The 13,516-nt window shown below is 44.4% G+C and overlaps 1 protein-coding gene across 8 annotated transcripts in view; it reads right to left on the minus strand.

Annotated features, from left to right (window-relative positions):
- Positions 1-13,516, minus strand: part of LOC118102439 (adhesion G protein-coupled receptor L3) — a 202,458-nt gene that overhangs the window by 59,012 nt on the left and 129,930 nt on the right. For 5 of the 8 annotated variants that reach the window (XM_035148603.2, XM_035148604.2, XM_035148613.2 and 2 more), the window contains 4 exons: positions 10,592-10,945; positions 7,329-7,432; positions 2,086-2,271; positions 66-104 (listed from right to left, as the gene is read on the minus strand). In XM_035148603.2, coding sequence (XP_035004494.1) covers positions 66-104; positions 2,086-2,271; positions 7,329-7,432; positions 10,592-10,945 — 683 coding nt within the window. The remainder of the gene's footprint in view (positions 1-65; positions 105-2,085; positions 2,272-7,328; positions 7,433-10,591; positions 10,946-13,516) is intronic. The other 3 variants (XM_035148615.2, XM_035148614.2, XM_035148608.2) reach the window with 1 other exon arrangement.

Consider the following 13,516-nt stretch of genomic DNA (forward strand, 5'->3'; position numbering starts at 1 on the left):
TCAAATTACATGTTAAAAAATGAAGGTGACAGCAATGTTACGGGGGGGAAATTACGTCCAAATACCTGAACATAAAACCGGCAAGAGCGCTCTCTTTTCTGCAGCTGCAACCCAAAGAAAATGCAACAGTTAGCGAAAGGTCAACAACGCAAACAATTCCACTTGAAATACATTTCTGATTGAAAAAGAGACTTCACAGTAGCGAGGGGGAATGATCACCTCACTCTTGAAAAGTTGAAGGTTCCCTTCAAATAAATGGTGTGAAAATCAATAGTTTTATTATGCTTGGAAACAGCAGAAGCTAGAACTGAAATGATTCGGGAATATGGCTGTGACACTTGTAAACATTGTTTCAATGAACATTTGTTTTATTTAATATTTCTTCCTTCCACACTAATACGTCTCAGTTTTAAAACACACATCACTTTAAATTAGTGAAATAGTTTCCGTTTTAAAACATTAGTGAATTCGTGTGGAAGCCTCTGCCACCACTAGGGGGAAGATAATGGTCGCAACAACGGAGCAAACCTGGAAACTAGCGGAAAGCTCAGATTCCAATCAGTGACTCGGCAGTGCACGGAGAGTGCATCGACTTCTGATTCAAACAGTGGAGCCACTCTGTGGATTAACTGCTCGGTTCTGGTACCGTGCTAAATCCCGTGCAGATTAGCTCCAAAGAGCAACATTTCCCCATAAAGGCGCCTCTTGCTCTACATCCCAGCCCACTCTCCTGGAAACGGTCCCGTCCGCAGCCGTTAGCCAGCTACCCTTTGATCACCAAAACGACACTGATCCCGCCGTTCGCCAACTCAATCCTTTCATTGTCTGCTGGCAGAGGGTGTTGTGCTTCGCTATCGAAAATAATATATAACCCTGTAATTCGCTTAGCTCTTTGCAGATTGTGTCAAAAATGATTGAACCTCGGGAGGTAAACACCCGCCACTGCCAGAGCAGAGAGGAAGAGGATCGTTGGACTCCAGGGTTTCCTCGGGGAAAACTCGCACTGGCAGAGGAAGACGAGCACAAGAGGAAGCTATAGGGACTTTTTTTTATTTTTGCCATAGATGTACCACACTGCCAGTATGGAGTGTGTTTCAGTGGAGAGAGAATTATGAATCAATCGTGAACCTATGACCTCCTGAATAAATTATCCTGGTTTTGGAGGCGGGTTTACTCCCCTCAGCCCAAATGGGTTTTCTTCTTATCATTTCCTGGTTTTTACGGGAGAAACTTGAGACTACGACAGCTCCTCCACCTCCAACGCTGTTGTTTTATGAGAAACTTTTTTTCTTTCTTTTTCAAGAGGCATTATAAACTCTAGTTGCTCCTCAATGTGAATTTACTCGTCGTGTTCCCTTCCGAGGCCTTTTGGCCATCTTTACTGCCTCCCATCTCCATTGGAGAAAACTGGCACTAAAATCTCAATGGGGACATCTGTGTCTGTTGTGGCAATGAAATAAAAAAAAAAGCGCCCAGAAAAGAGCTATCCCAGAACAGGTGTTCGGGCTCCTCTGCAAGTGAAGTCGCTCCAGCAAATTAGAGAATGACATTTTTGAATTTCACTGATGTTTGCTTTCCCTGTTGGCTGCTCGGCAGACAGAAAGTATTATTCGAGCTCGTTTTTGCCCGACTTCGCCTTGCCTCGCTCTGCTGTGAATTGGGGAAGGGATGCATTAGCTTCAGCTTAAATGAAAACCACTGTACTCCCACAGCTTAGATCTTTCCCCGCTGGAATCTAGGCCTATTTCATTAGTGGAATCATAAGTGCAAATGTGGTGCTTTTGACAAGCAGGACATGGGGATCTTTTAAGCTACACAGATGTAATACTTATTGCATGATAAGTGAGGGGCTGTTTTTAGTATTGGATCGCAGCACAGGCAAAGGATGGTTTTTGACAGCCCAGAACAAAATTGCAGGTATTTGTGGTAGGCGGGCCACCATTTTTGTAAATTCCCTATGGTTTCATAGTCGGGAGAAAAGTGCCACATAATATCTTTTTGGTTTTTTGTTATTTTTGTTATTTCTTTTGTTACACAGAATTATTTCAGGGGATAAAAAGGGATGTTTGCATCCTCTCTCATTACCTTGTTGAGGCTCCGGGCGGCGCTGTCCTTGCCGCCTGGCGTGAGGTTCCTCAGCTGCACGTCCAGGAGATCCACCAGCTGGACCATGGCCTTCACTGTGAAGGTGATGTCCCCCGCCTGGAGATTACTCTTGGTCTGCTCCGCCAACTCCCTGGCAATGACCGCAGCTGTCTCGCCGGCTTTTAGCTGAAGAAAACAAAAAAAATAATCAAATTGTGAGTGAAACGTGTGAATATCTTTAACGGCTGAGATTCGTAGCTCAGATAAGACATCTATTAATATTTTGTTAATATACTGTGGCATGCTTTTTACTGCGTTCCTCACGGCCTACACACGGGAAAACATGGGGGAAACATGCCGACTTGCAATACATAAATGTGCAGAGATAAATTCACGTCAGCCTATGCATTTTCCATAACTGCTGCTATATTGCACGCAATTAATGTGGCGAGATGGTTCTCAGCTGACCGTACACGGGGGCCAATATTCTACCCGGAAGCAATTATAAAATCAAACTGTTGAGGGAATTTCCCCAGATAGCCTTTAGACCTTTATGAAACTAAAGGGGAGCACTGCAGCGTGAGGAAGTATATGTGGTACACAGAGGACAGATGCTCCTGGATATTCATTTTTCTCATGTTTAAGATTTTTGTGTCTGGGGATTTATTGTAAAAAAAAAAAAATGGAGACATCATAATTGTTTCTGAGGGTTTGCCTTATTTTGTCTTGCAGCAACTTTAATTCTCCAGTTTTTTTCCGGTCCCAAACATAATTTGGTGTCTAATTCATTTACCCTTAGTCTCTAAGCTTTAATTATAGTTTTGAAATATATTTTTATGTCGTTTGGAGTGAATAAGTAGCTTAGGTTTCAGTTTTATTTTGAAAAATTGACTAGAATTAGTTTAGTTTTAGTCTTCTTCTAAACTTGTGTTATGAGGAAAGCCTTCATCCACCGAAGCTGAAAAAGGTGGGATGAAAAAACACATTACATCAAACATGATACCGAGTAAACACCATGACCCATTAACTCTGCTGGACCCACAGCAGAGCGGGATAATTACAATCTCAGATGAATCGAAAGCAAAACTTTGTCGACACGAACAGGCCAGAATGAAGTTGCAGAAACACAAACACACCCACGGCTGCCTCTGCATATCTTTAGTCATAACGACTTGAGGAAAACACAGTGATAAAGCAACCTGGATTAATGTCTTCCCTTAACCTGCAGAACTCCAGAGGGTCTAGATCTCCATTATATCTTAGTCATCTCACTTGGACTCACACCGAGGTTGGTGCCTGACCTTCTGCTTCCAGGCGGGTTGCATGCACCTCTTGAGGGCATAGGGCACTGGAGAGGCAGTTTCATTGGCCCTTGAGGTGTTTCCATCTAAATAGTTGGATGAGACTCTCCGGCTAAGGTCTGTACGAAGGACTCTGCTGTCTTCAGTAAAGATTTCCAATCCGGTGAGTGCAGAACAAATGAAACATTGGGGTCCACTCCGCAGGCTCCTGCTGCAGGGGCCTCGAATGCCGCCAGATCTGTCAGAGACCTGAGCATGTACTGAGCGACAGGTAGTGGAGAGTGGGTGTTGCAATCCGATATTAAAGGGATGGCACAACATGAGATTAGGTTAGTGTGCAAAGAAAAAGGCTCCAGTCACTTGTTCGGCACATCAGCAGCTGAGGATGTTGTCTCCAACTCGTACTGCAGATGTTTAATTCTCTCCATCCGTTGTTGCATGGCTTATTCTCCAAGTGATTCTCCAGTTCGATGGAAAAACACAATGTATACCAGTAGAGATGCAGCTTAATGGGGAAAAAGCCATTTAGTGGTGGCTGGAGCTTTGGAAAATTGTATTTACAAGATGCATAGTAACAAATACAATACATAGATATCTAAGCTAGCTTCTGAGTTAAATAAATATTCTTATCTATACCCTTCTCCTCGTATCCATCTAACTGTGTTGCACTTAAGAGTCTGTGGGATCTTCTTCCTTTTCTTTCCGGCCCTTGCACATGGCCTTCACATTATTGCTTCCATTATTGGTGTAGCAAGCAGCACTCTGTCGTCCCTGACGTCCCATCTTCCCGACGCCAGGTCAGCGTCGGGTCAATGCAGCAGACCATCAACTCGCCAGCGTGTGGATGATCTAAACGTTCAGTCCATCCATCAACACACCGAATCCAGCTCCGAGCTTTTTCCTGACGTTATCTTGCAGCTTTTTCCAGCGGCTGTAAAGCTATGCTCTCAGTCAGGCAGGAGTTCTGAACTATCGTCGGAATCGCTTGGTTAAAAAGTATTTATATATTTAAAAGTAATATATAGGAACCTGAGTTAATGCACTTTTGAACCGCCGCCCGCTCGTGCTTGCGATGCTCCTGAGTAGCAGCAGAGCACGCATCCTCCTGGGCAAAGCACCGGGGTGAGGGCTGCTGTGTCCGTGGAGGTCTTGATGTGGTGCAGCTGTCTGGCTCTGAGCTTACATTGGTCCGTCGCTGCCTCGACTCCTCTTCATGTGCTTCTCTCCGCCGGAGCTTTTCAGGTGAACCGTTAAATTAGTGGGATTTCTTCTCCCTTTCAGCTACATCCCACAAATGCCAGTGTCGCTCTTCATCATGACACATTTACTATTGTCTACCTCGGGGTCATACTCAAAAAGTATTCCCCCATGTAGGACTGCGCTGCGCTTGCTGCCTGCAACTTCAGCAATTTTCATAAAATCTGGTTTGCACATAAATCGGTGTGTTCTGCTTCTACTTTGTTTTTTACGGCATCCGACATCCGCTCAGCTGAATCGCTGCCACCTTCTGGGACCAGTGTGTGTTGTCTTCAATCTATTTGTCCTATCTATTGGGCAAGTGTCTCTCAAGAAGGCAAACAGACCAGGGCACTGTGGTACAAAATCTATTTTGTTTTATTTACGTTGCATTGATCATTGTAATTTTTGGGGGAATTTGACAGTAAGAGTCTATTTTTCTACACAGTGCTTTCTTTGTGATGACAGTGTTGCTTAGTTGACCCGTGTTTCCCCCCCGATTTACGAATTAACCACTTGGCAACAGTAACTATGGGTTTCTGTGAACCGTGTTTGAACCACGAGTCGAATTTCCTGATGTAGATTTGCAGACAATAGTGGAGAAAAGTCTTCCTTTCCTTTTTCTTCCCAATATCTGACTTATAAAGCTGCACATGCATATGCTAGTGGCTAATGAGACTCAACACAAACAGTGAGAGGTTTTGCTCACAGACTTCTTCTTAGTACACACACTTGGCACAGTTCTTTACCCTGGTTTTCAAATCACGCTGCACATCTCTACCGAGCTAATAATGTCCCTTGATATCAGACATATCAAGTTGCCTTTATTTTTGGAGCCTCTGCTCAACAAACATTTGAATAAACTGGCTTTAATTAAAAACAGAGGAGGATACAAACAAATATATCAATCAATTCTGTTTTTTGAAGGTCGCAGGGGGGTTTGGAGCCAATCTGGCACTGGGTGAGAGGCAGGGTACACACCCTCAACAGGTCCCCTTTCATAAATACAGACACAAACAACCATTCAAACTCACATTCACACATATGGACAATTTAGAGTCTGCAATTAAACTTACCCCAATCTGTGTGCACTGTGGGAGGTGGACGGCACACCCTCAGAAAACCCACTCAGACAAAGGGAGGGCATTCAAACTCCACCATGCCACCATTAAAAAAATATTTAAACAAATGATTTAACTATGAAATAACCACAACTAGTAACTAACAATGGGACTTAATGCATAAACCATTTAAGTCTGATGTTTAAAAGTTGGGGAACTTCAAAGTTTTGACTATTACATCAGGTACAGTGAGATAAGACTCACAGTGGCACCGCATTAAAAAGTACCACCCTGCTTATTCCAGCATCACCTGCTATCTTTGTTTATTAGCGAAGCCAATTACACCACACTCTTCACAGAGGTGCACGCAGGAGAAAGTGTCTGTGGAAGATGTTTTTCCTCTTTTCCCCTCCCTGCTCTTGTCTCTTAATGAGGAGCGCAGTGAACCCAGGGTAAATGGCTCCACACGCTCTGCTTATCTGAATCCCTTGGTTTTTTTTCCCTAATTTGGTGTATATATACGAAACCATCTGGTAATGAGCAGTGGCACGTACAGGACAGTGGCACGAGATGGGAAACAATGCGGCGCCAGATGGGCATTTCAGATCCCTGACAGGTTGATCTTCATTAATGTCGTCGCGTCTCTTACGGCGAAAGGCACACGGCTCAAGTGTGATTTTTTTTTTTTTTTTAAAGGAGAGATTAACAACACTTTTGTTAAAAATACACGCGGCACTTGACTGACGCTTCTTTCCTGTAGATATTAACAGGAAACTTTCGACATTCGCATCACACAGCGACAAAATGGGGGAAAAAAGCAAAACTGAAATGCAGAGAGAACTTTTGCTGTTAGTTAATTTCTCCAAACAGGCTCTTCTATTTGGTTCCACCCCACAGCCACTCTCCATCCCATATCTGCAAACTGCCATTTGTTTAATGGGCCGAGCTATATGCCATGGAGTGGATCATAAGTGTTATAACATGCGTGCCTCGGGGTCCTGTGAGTTTAAACGAGAGCATTTTCCAACATTACCTGCAATTCACAACCTGGCACCTCGGTCCTCTCTTTTGATTTGATTATAGATTTAAACATGGGAAGCTTTATGTGCAGCTTTGCATGATAACACGCCGGCAGAAGAGGGGATACAAATCGTTTGCGCTCCATAAATATGACAAATAACTACTGCATCATATAGGCAATGTTCCTGGTTAGCCGTTAGCCACAGCAGCCCATTAGACTATGGTGCTGTGGTATAGGTTTTCACACTGACCACACACACACACACTCACACATACACACATTCCATTGAGTAAAGCCTCTGGCTGATCAATGACACTAATTGACCAATTAAAAAGAGACAAAGAACAAAAGAGAAAAACCCACCAAAACACAAGTCCTATGAACGCAAGCGATATATCCTCAGTAACCTCGATGTGAATTGCGAGTTTTCCAAATGTTATTTTCAGAGCAGGTCAAAGTGGCTCAGGTTTGTTCTGACGTTTCTGTGTCTTTTCTGCGGTTGTACTTTGCAACTGATCTGATCAGGCACCGTAAGGACAAAAAGCTCTCGACAAAAGCCAGCCAAGTGTGACGTTACTTTAAGGGAACAGATTTTTCAGCTTGTTACATCATGCAGCTCGGTACCTTCTGGCTGATGAGGTTGACCCACGGGGAGGTGCAGTTGCTGAAGTCGGGTCCCTGGGGGTCCCAGTATCCCTCCGGACCCACGCACATGTATGAGGCCACGCCTGGAGAGAGAAGAAAAGGCAGTGGAGACGTGTTGGGTCATAAAACAGCAGCTACAGTCGTGTGTGTGTGTGTGTGTGTGTGTGTGTGTGTGTGTGTGTGTGTGTGTGTGTGTGTGTTTCTGCATGTGTTACTGAAAGTTTACTACAATTAGGTTTGCCCTAATTTCTTTTACTCCGTGAGAGAGTGATGGATTACACAGGCCCGTCAGGCTCGTCCACTAATGTCTATTCCTTCTCTGTGTCAAGCACTTATTTCCAAAAGCCTGTCAAAATAATGCTGTGACACCCCAAGACACACGACTCATAAGTGATTAAAATAATGGATGATCTAAATGGATGATTTTATCTTTCAGCGACTGGCATGAAGTCGAGGCCAGACGAGCTCGCCCAGACACTGTCTGTATTTAATCATTAAAAGCCAGACAGGGCCTGAGTGTGACAGTTCAACTGCTGCACGAGGAAGAGAGAGGAAACTAACAACATACATGCCAATTAAATCCGCCATTGCTGAATTCAACACGAAAGGTCAATTAAGCTGGTCGGAGAACGACTGTCTCAAATGTGATTTGTTAAGTAAGTGTCTGACAATGTTGCACGTGGGCTTCAGCACAAATAAACCCCCTGGATATAAGTATAAGAGCCTCTCTGACTCTGCTATATCTATCTTTAAACATATAAATATTACGTGTCAACTTAAATACAGTTCAACCAAACATTTATTCTTTATTTTCTGATAAATCCAACGGATGCAGTGGATACGAAAACGTAGTGTCTGTGACTTCTTCCCTCACGCCCCTCAAGTAACGTCTATATTTTTTCGAGCTGACATCGACAAGGCTTCACGCTGACATTAAATCGCCCTTGCTTGTACTTAAAGGGTGGGGGGGGGGTGTCGGAGGGCGAGACGACCGGCATTAACAGATATAAATTTTGATTGACATGTCATTTCCTTCCCTGGGTCCACCTTGGACAGCCTTACGTTTGATGGGTTTATAAGATAAGGGGGTGGGGACTCGCTCTGCATTTCCTCCTATGTTGAGAGGCAGGGAGAGTAGGAGCATGAAAGAGGAGAGAGCGGGAGTCGGATTGGGGGCGTCGAGGGGATGGTGGGGGGGGGGGTGCAGAATGACAGCGAGCGAAGTGAGGTAGATGGAAGGGGAGCTCGAGGAACTTTCAAAGAGTGGCAGAGGAAGCTCGCGCAGTCGTGTTCTGCTCGGCGGTGTCGTGTGAAGAGCGGCGGCCTTTGAAGCGGGGGCGCCGAGAGGAGGCGGGGTATGTGTTCCTCTTATCTTGCCATATGACGCCTGTTAGTGAGGTCTCGATGGGTGCTGGCGTTGCCCATTAATGAAGCCTGAATGTGAGTGTGTGTGTGTGTGTGTGTGTTCACTGATTGATGCAATGAACCCAATTTCTGAGGCTTGGGGACATATTTCAGGGTGTGATGTCACTCCCTAATGTGGGTGGAGCTGTCTTTTAAAAAAAATCATGATAAGGAAGTTTCAGAAAATCCCTGACAAAAGCTCATTTCTGCAATTCAAGCACATTGAATTCGCGTACGCTCTAATTGTGGGTTCATAATAATAAGGCACTGCCACCGCTGAGATGCTTTATTTATGCAACAGCATGTCTGACAGCACAAACCCACAATGCATTGGTTTCTAGGTTACCTTTAAGCTTGAATTCATTTCCTCGTTTCAAGCACGCAGCATTATCTTCAACCTTATAACACCAGAGCTTTTACTTTAAAATGTTAAAGTCTACGCTCAGTGGTCAGGTCTCATTATTATATGAACTCCGAGATAAGCACTTTTTTTTTTACTCTCCAAGGTAAAGCTTTTATATCTCGAGCAGCCGAATCGGCTTTATCTTAATGTATACTTGTGTTCATTCTCTTTGGAGACAAAGACAAAAGCTGGAACAACGGATATTGAATGAAATGGTTTTCTAAGCACAGCCGCTCTTTCACTGCATGGCACAAATACATTTAACCACAAATTAATAGTCAAAATATCTATGTGTGTGTGTGCTAGTTCCCTGTTTCCATTCAGAAGTGATGCTAAGCTACATTTCTAACCTTGCCTCAGTGAGTCAGGAGTGAGACTGAGGAGTGTAAACATGCACAAAACACACTCCAGTGACCGACATCAAGAAAACGAGGCTCAGAGTGGACCGGGCCTCCTAATGAGAGTATTGACATCTTCACAGAGAGGGAAGAAAGGAAAGAAACAACGTATATGTTTCACTTCTTTCCTTTTTTGGACGGCACGAAGACAATGTTTGAGGTTTCGGATCATTAATCATCACGATGTTTACCCTCCACCTACTGGAATGTGGCAATGCAAACAGTTTGCTATTGTTCGTGTGCAGTGAGACGTCTGGGGACAAATTTACAGAAGTCCCACTCGCAACTGGAAAATTATTTTTGTAGGTTGGGCCAAAGTAGCTGCTGCGATTTGGAAAAACACAGTCGTCACTACAATAACAATAATTACAATTCAATTAGGAAATTTGAATGGGGAAGGGATCATCAGCATTTGGATGATGAGCAAACAGTTAAGTCAGATGATCTAGTACTTTTTTAAGGAGATGACACTGTAGTGCGATATGTTTCATGTCATTTGAAGGAAAACTTTTAGGATATTAAATTGGTTCAACCCTGAATTTGGAGTCTAACCTGACGGATGTTTACAAAGTAACTGTCCAAATATGGATGAATGAATGGCTGCATTGATGTTCTGTTCAGATCAGTTATTTATCACATGAGTAACAACCACACAAAACAGTACCCATGTTGTACAAAAGTGGAATTTCCCTTTTAATATTTAACTTGACTGGCACTCAGCAGATTGCATAGGCCCAACAGCCCCCTTAGGAAGCCACATTTAAATTCGCTAGATCCAGATTTTTATTTAGATCATAAATTCTCATAATATTTTTCATTAAGATGCACGAAATATCCTCTGAGAAATAACTCTTTATGTTAAAGATCCTGGATCTGTCCCCTGATCAAGATCCTCAACAAGATGTAATGAGTTCTTCCCATTGCCAGCCACAATGGAAGTATTTAAGATGGGGACCCTGAGGAAGAGCCTTGGCAATTTAATCGTTTAATGGGAACGCACAGATAATCTAATCTAATATCAAAAGAATCTACAGTACCTATGGTTCCAGGTGGACAGAGCATCTTGGCCACCACCCCCTGCTTGGTCTTGGGCCAGGAGATGTCCATCATCACCAGGGGGTTGCAGTACTCCACCCTGATGTTGGGCAGCTTGGAGGAAGGCGGCGCTCTGTCGTCGTCCTCGGGGGCCAAACCCTCCAACGGCGTCCGCGCCGGTGCCACCACCTTCGATGTCGTCCGTGGCCACTGAGCACCTGCGGCCGTCGTGGCGGGCATCTTGGTGGTCGTCGTCCTGGCCACTGTGGACGTCATGGTAACCGTGGTAGGTCGGGTGGTGGTCCTCGCCGTTGTGGTCGTCGTGTCCATGAAGACCATCACAGAGGAGGACGTTTCTGGAAGGAAGAAGAAGGGAAGAACAAAATGAAGTGACGTATTCTCGGGTAGAAATAAAGTGAAGATCGAGGGGTAAATGTCTTTCCTTTTTTCTGTCACTATTCATTAATGTCTGAGAGGGAACATTTATTTCCAGCGCTGGTGAAGAAGAGACAGAGCTTATGCAGCGAGCTTCCATTCTTCCCTCCTTTTCAATGTGTCACTTTAAGAGAAGATAGTTAAGGGGAGATCAATCGAACTGGCAGGTGTGACTTGGATAAGCATGCATGGTGTCTAGGTTAGGGGGGGGGGGACCATCGCTGGCTAAGCTAACACACACACACTCAAACACACCACACGAACACACACTTCCAGCTGTGACGTCTAAATGTAGTCATTGACGAGGGCATATCTCTGCGAGTCAATAGCTGGGTGTTGCAGCTTCACGCTATTTCTGGGTCAGCCGGGACAAAGTGGAATATCCATTTCCTGGATGGGAGCCCTCCCCGTGGTTCCACTCCAGGAGGCGCTTGATAATGACACTGTTTACCGGAGCTGTAGGGGAGACGGGGTGTCATAACTCCAACACACACACACACACACACACACACACACACACACACACACACACACACACACACACACACACACACACACACACACACACACACACACACACACACACACACACACACACACACAATAATCCTTTTCTTCCCACTGAAATGCACAAACAGCTCCTCCTTCACGCCCTGTCATCAATCATCCAATCTGCTCATCCACTCTGTCCCTTTATCCTCCTCCTCTGGTGGCCCTGATTGGAAAACAAGGTCTCCAAATTCATTTAGTGAGAGACTTGGCTGAGCTGCGGAGGGTCAGAGGACACGGGAGGACGTCAGACTTCATAAAATATCAGATTCTTTCTGCAATATTGCTCTTTAATATTCATTATAGACTTGCATCGTTTATTTCGTACGCAGATTTTTAAATACGCTGCACTGATGTGAGGTGAGAAGGAAGGTGGGACGCTTCCCAGGAGAGACGCTTTCTAAGAGACACACGCACGATGTGGGTGTTTGCACCAAAAAACGCAATTTGGGATCGACGCTGCATCCTTTTAGCGGTGAGATGCAATCAAAGTGACACAAGTGACAAATGGTCCCACTCTTTGCAGGAAAAGAGGGAAAGAAAAACAATGTTTAAAGAGGGTCGATTTTAAGGGCTTGGCAGGTGTAATGGACGTCACACATGCAGAGCACTTAGATAACAGACATCGCTGCTAAGAAAGTCCAGTTCGGCAGGATTCAATTTGCAGTCGTGACCATTTCTCTGTGTGGCAAATTTTAAAAAAGCGGGCGAAATAAGACAGCATAAATAAGTGCCGCCGTTTGGGAAACGGAACACAACGCCGGAGGCTGTAATAACACAAACCACGCCGCCATCAGCAGTCAATGCATTCAATGCTTAACAGCATTCAACGACAGCAAGGTTGATTAAATAGGTCGCCGCAGCGAGAGTCCCGGGCTGATTGAGTATTTGTTTTTTCCGCTTGCAAACAAAATAGTCTGATGTGTTTTTTTTTAGACCTGTGGGTGTCTTGGACCCACCTGTGAAGGCGCTCCATCAGTGAATCTCATTGAAGGGAGATGTTAAGTAAAAGCACACAGAGGCTTAAATGCAGGCTACACAGTTCCCTTTCCCCCAAAAAACACTAATCAACCCAGTGTGCAGGAGAAATGTGAGGTGTGAAACAAACTAAGTTGAAGGCAAGATGCTTTAATTCAGTTGTAAACAGATGCAGACACTTGCATTAGGCAGATTCACACCCTGGCAGCCACACACTCAGTCACAAACCCTCATTAACCAACATAAACTGACACCACCACCCATCAACAGGGCTTTAAAAAAAAATCAAAAAATCACATCTATGCTCAAATAGACATTTAACATTTCCACCAGCCAACAAGACATCACCATTTGCATCCTCTAACCACTATTAGACACCGTCATCAATCTGTGCCACGGCCGGGCCGGTCCATCCTTCAACCCGCAGCGATCATGCAAAAACAGGAGGGAGAGTTATCGTCGAGGACGCCGGGGGAATTTGTTCGATTGTTAAAGAGGAGAAGCGGTGATCATTTCCAAACATGACACATTCGGGTATAATTGAAATGAGCTGGTGGTGCTTTGACAGCGTATATCGTACAGGAGGCCATTAGAGCACCTCATGGAAATCTGGTTCTTGCTCATATTGAGGTCAGTGAAGGTCACGGGCGGCTCGAAAGGTGTGCAGACGGCCCTGTGAGGATAAGGGAATTAGTGCGGTGGTCGGGGCGGCTGATACAGTGTGTGATTCTGATTGGGACAGTGTTTTTTTATGTTTATTTATGCAGAAGTAAGAAAGTAAAGCTGTGCAGGGACATGTGCTGCAGGGGGCACAGTTTTACTAATGAAGAAGACACCAAGTTTGATATTAGAGTTCTTTCTCATAAAAAAATATCAAGGGTTTAAAAGCTGAATAGGTTTTAACGCAAGAATAAAAAACATTTCCTCCACATATATTCACATGGTTTTGCTCCTAGCTTTAGTTT

Source organism: Hippoglossus stenolepis, chromosome 23, assembly GCF_022539355.2.
Source record: "Hippoglossus stenolepis isolate QCI-W04-F060 chromosome 23, HSTE1.2, whole genome shotgun sequence".
In the NCBI taxonomy this organism is placed as follows: domain Eukaryota; kingdom Metazoa; phylum Chordata; class Actinopteri; order Pleuronectiformes; family Pleuronectidae; genus Hippoglossus; species Hippoglossus stenolepis.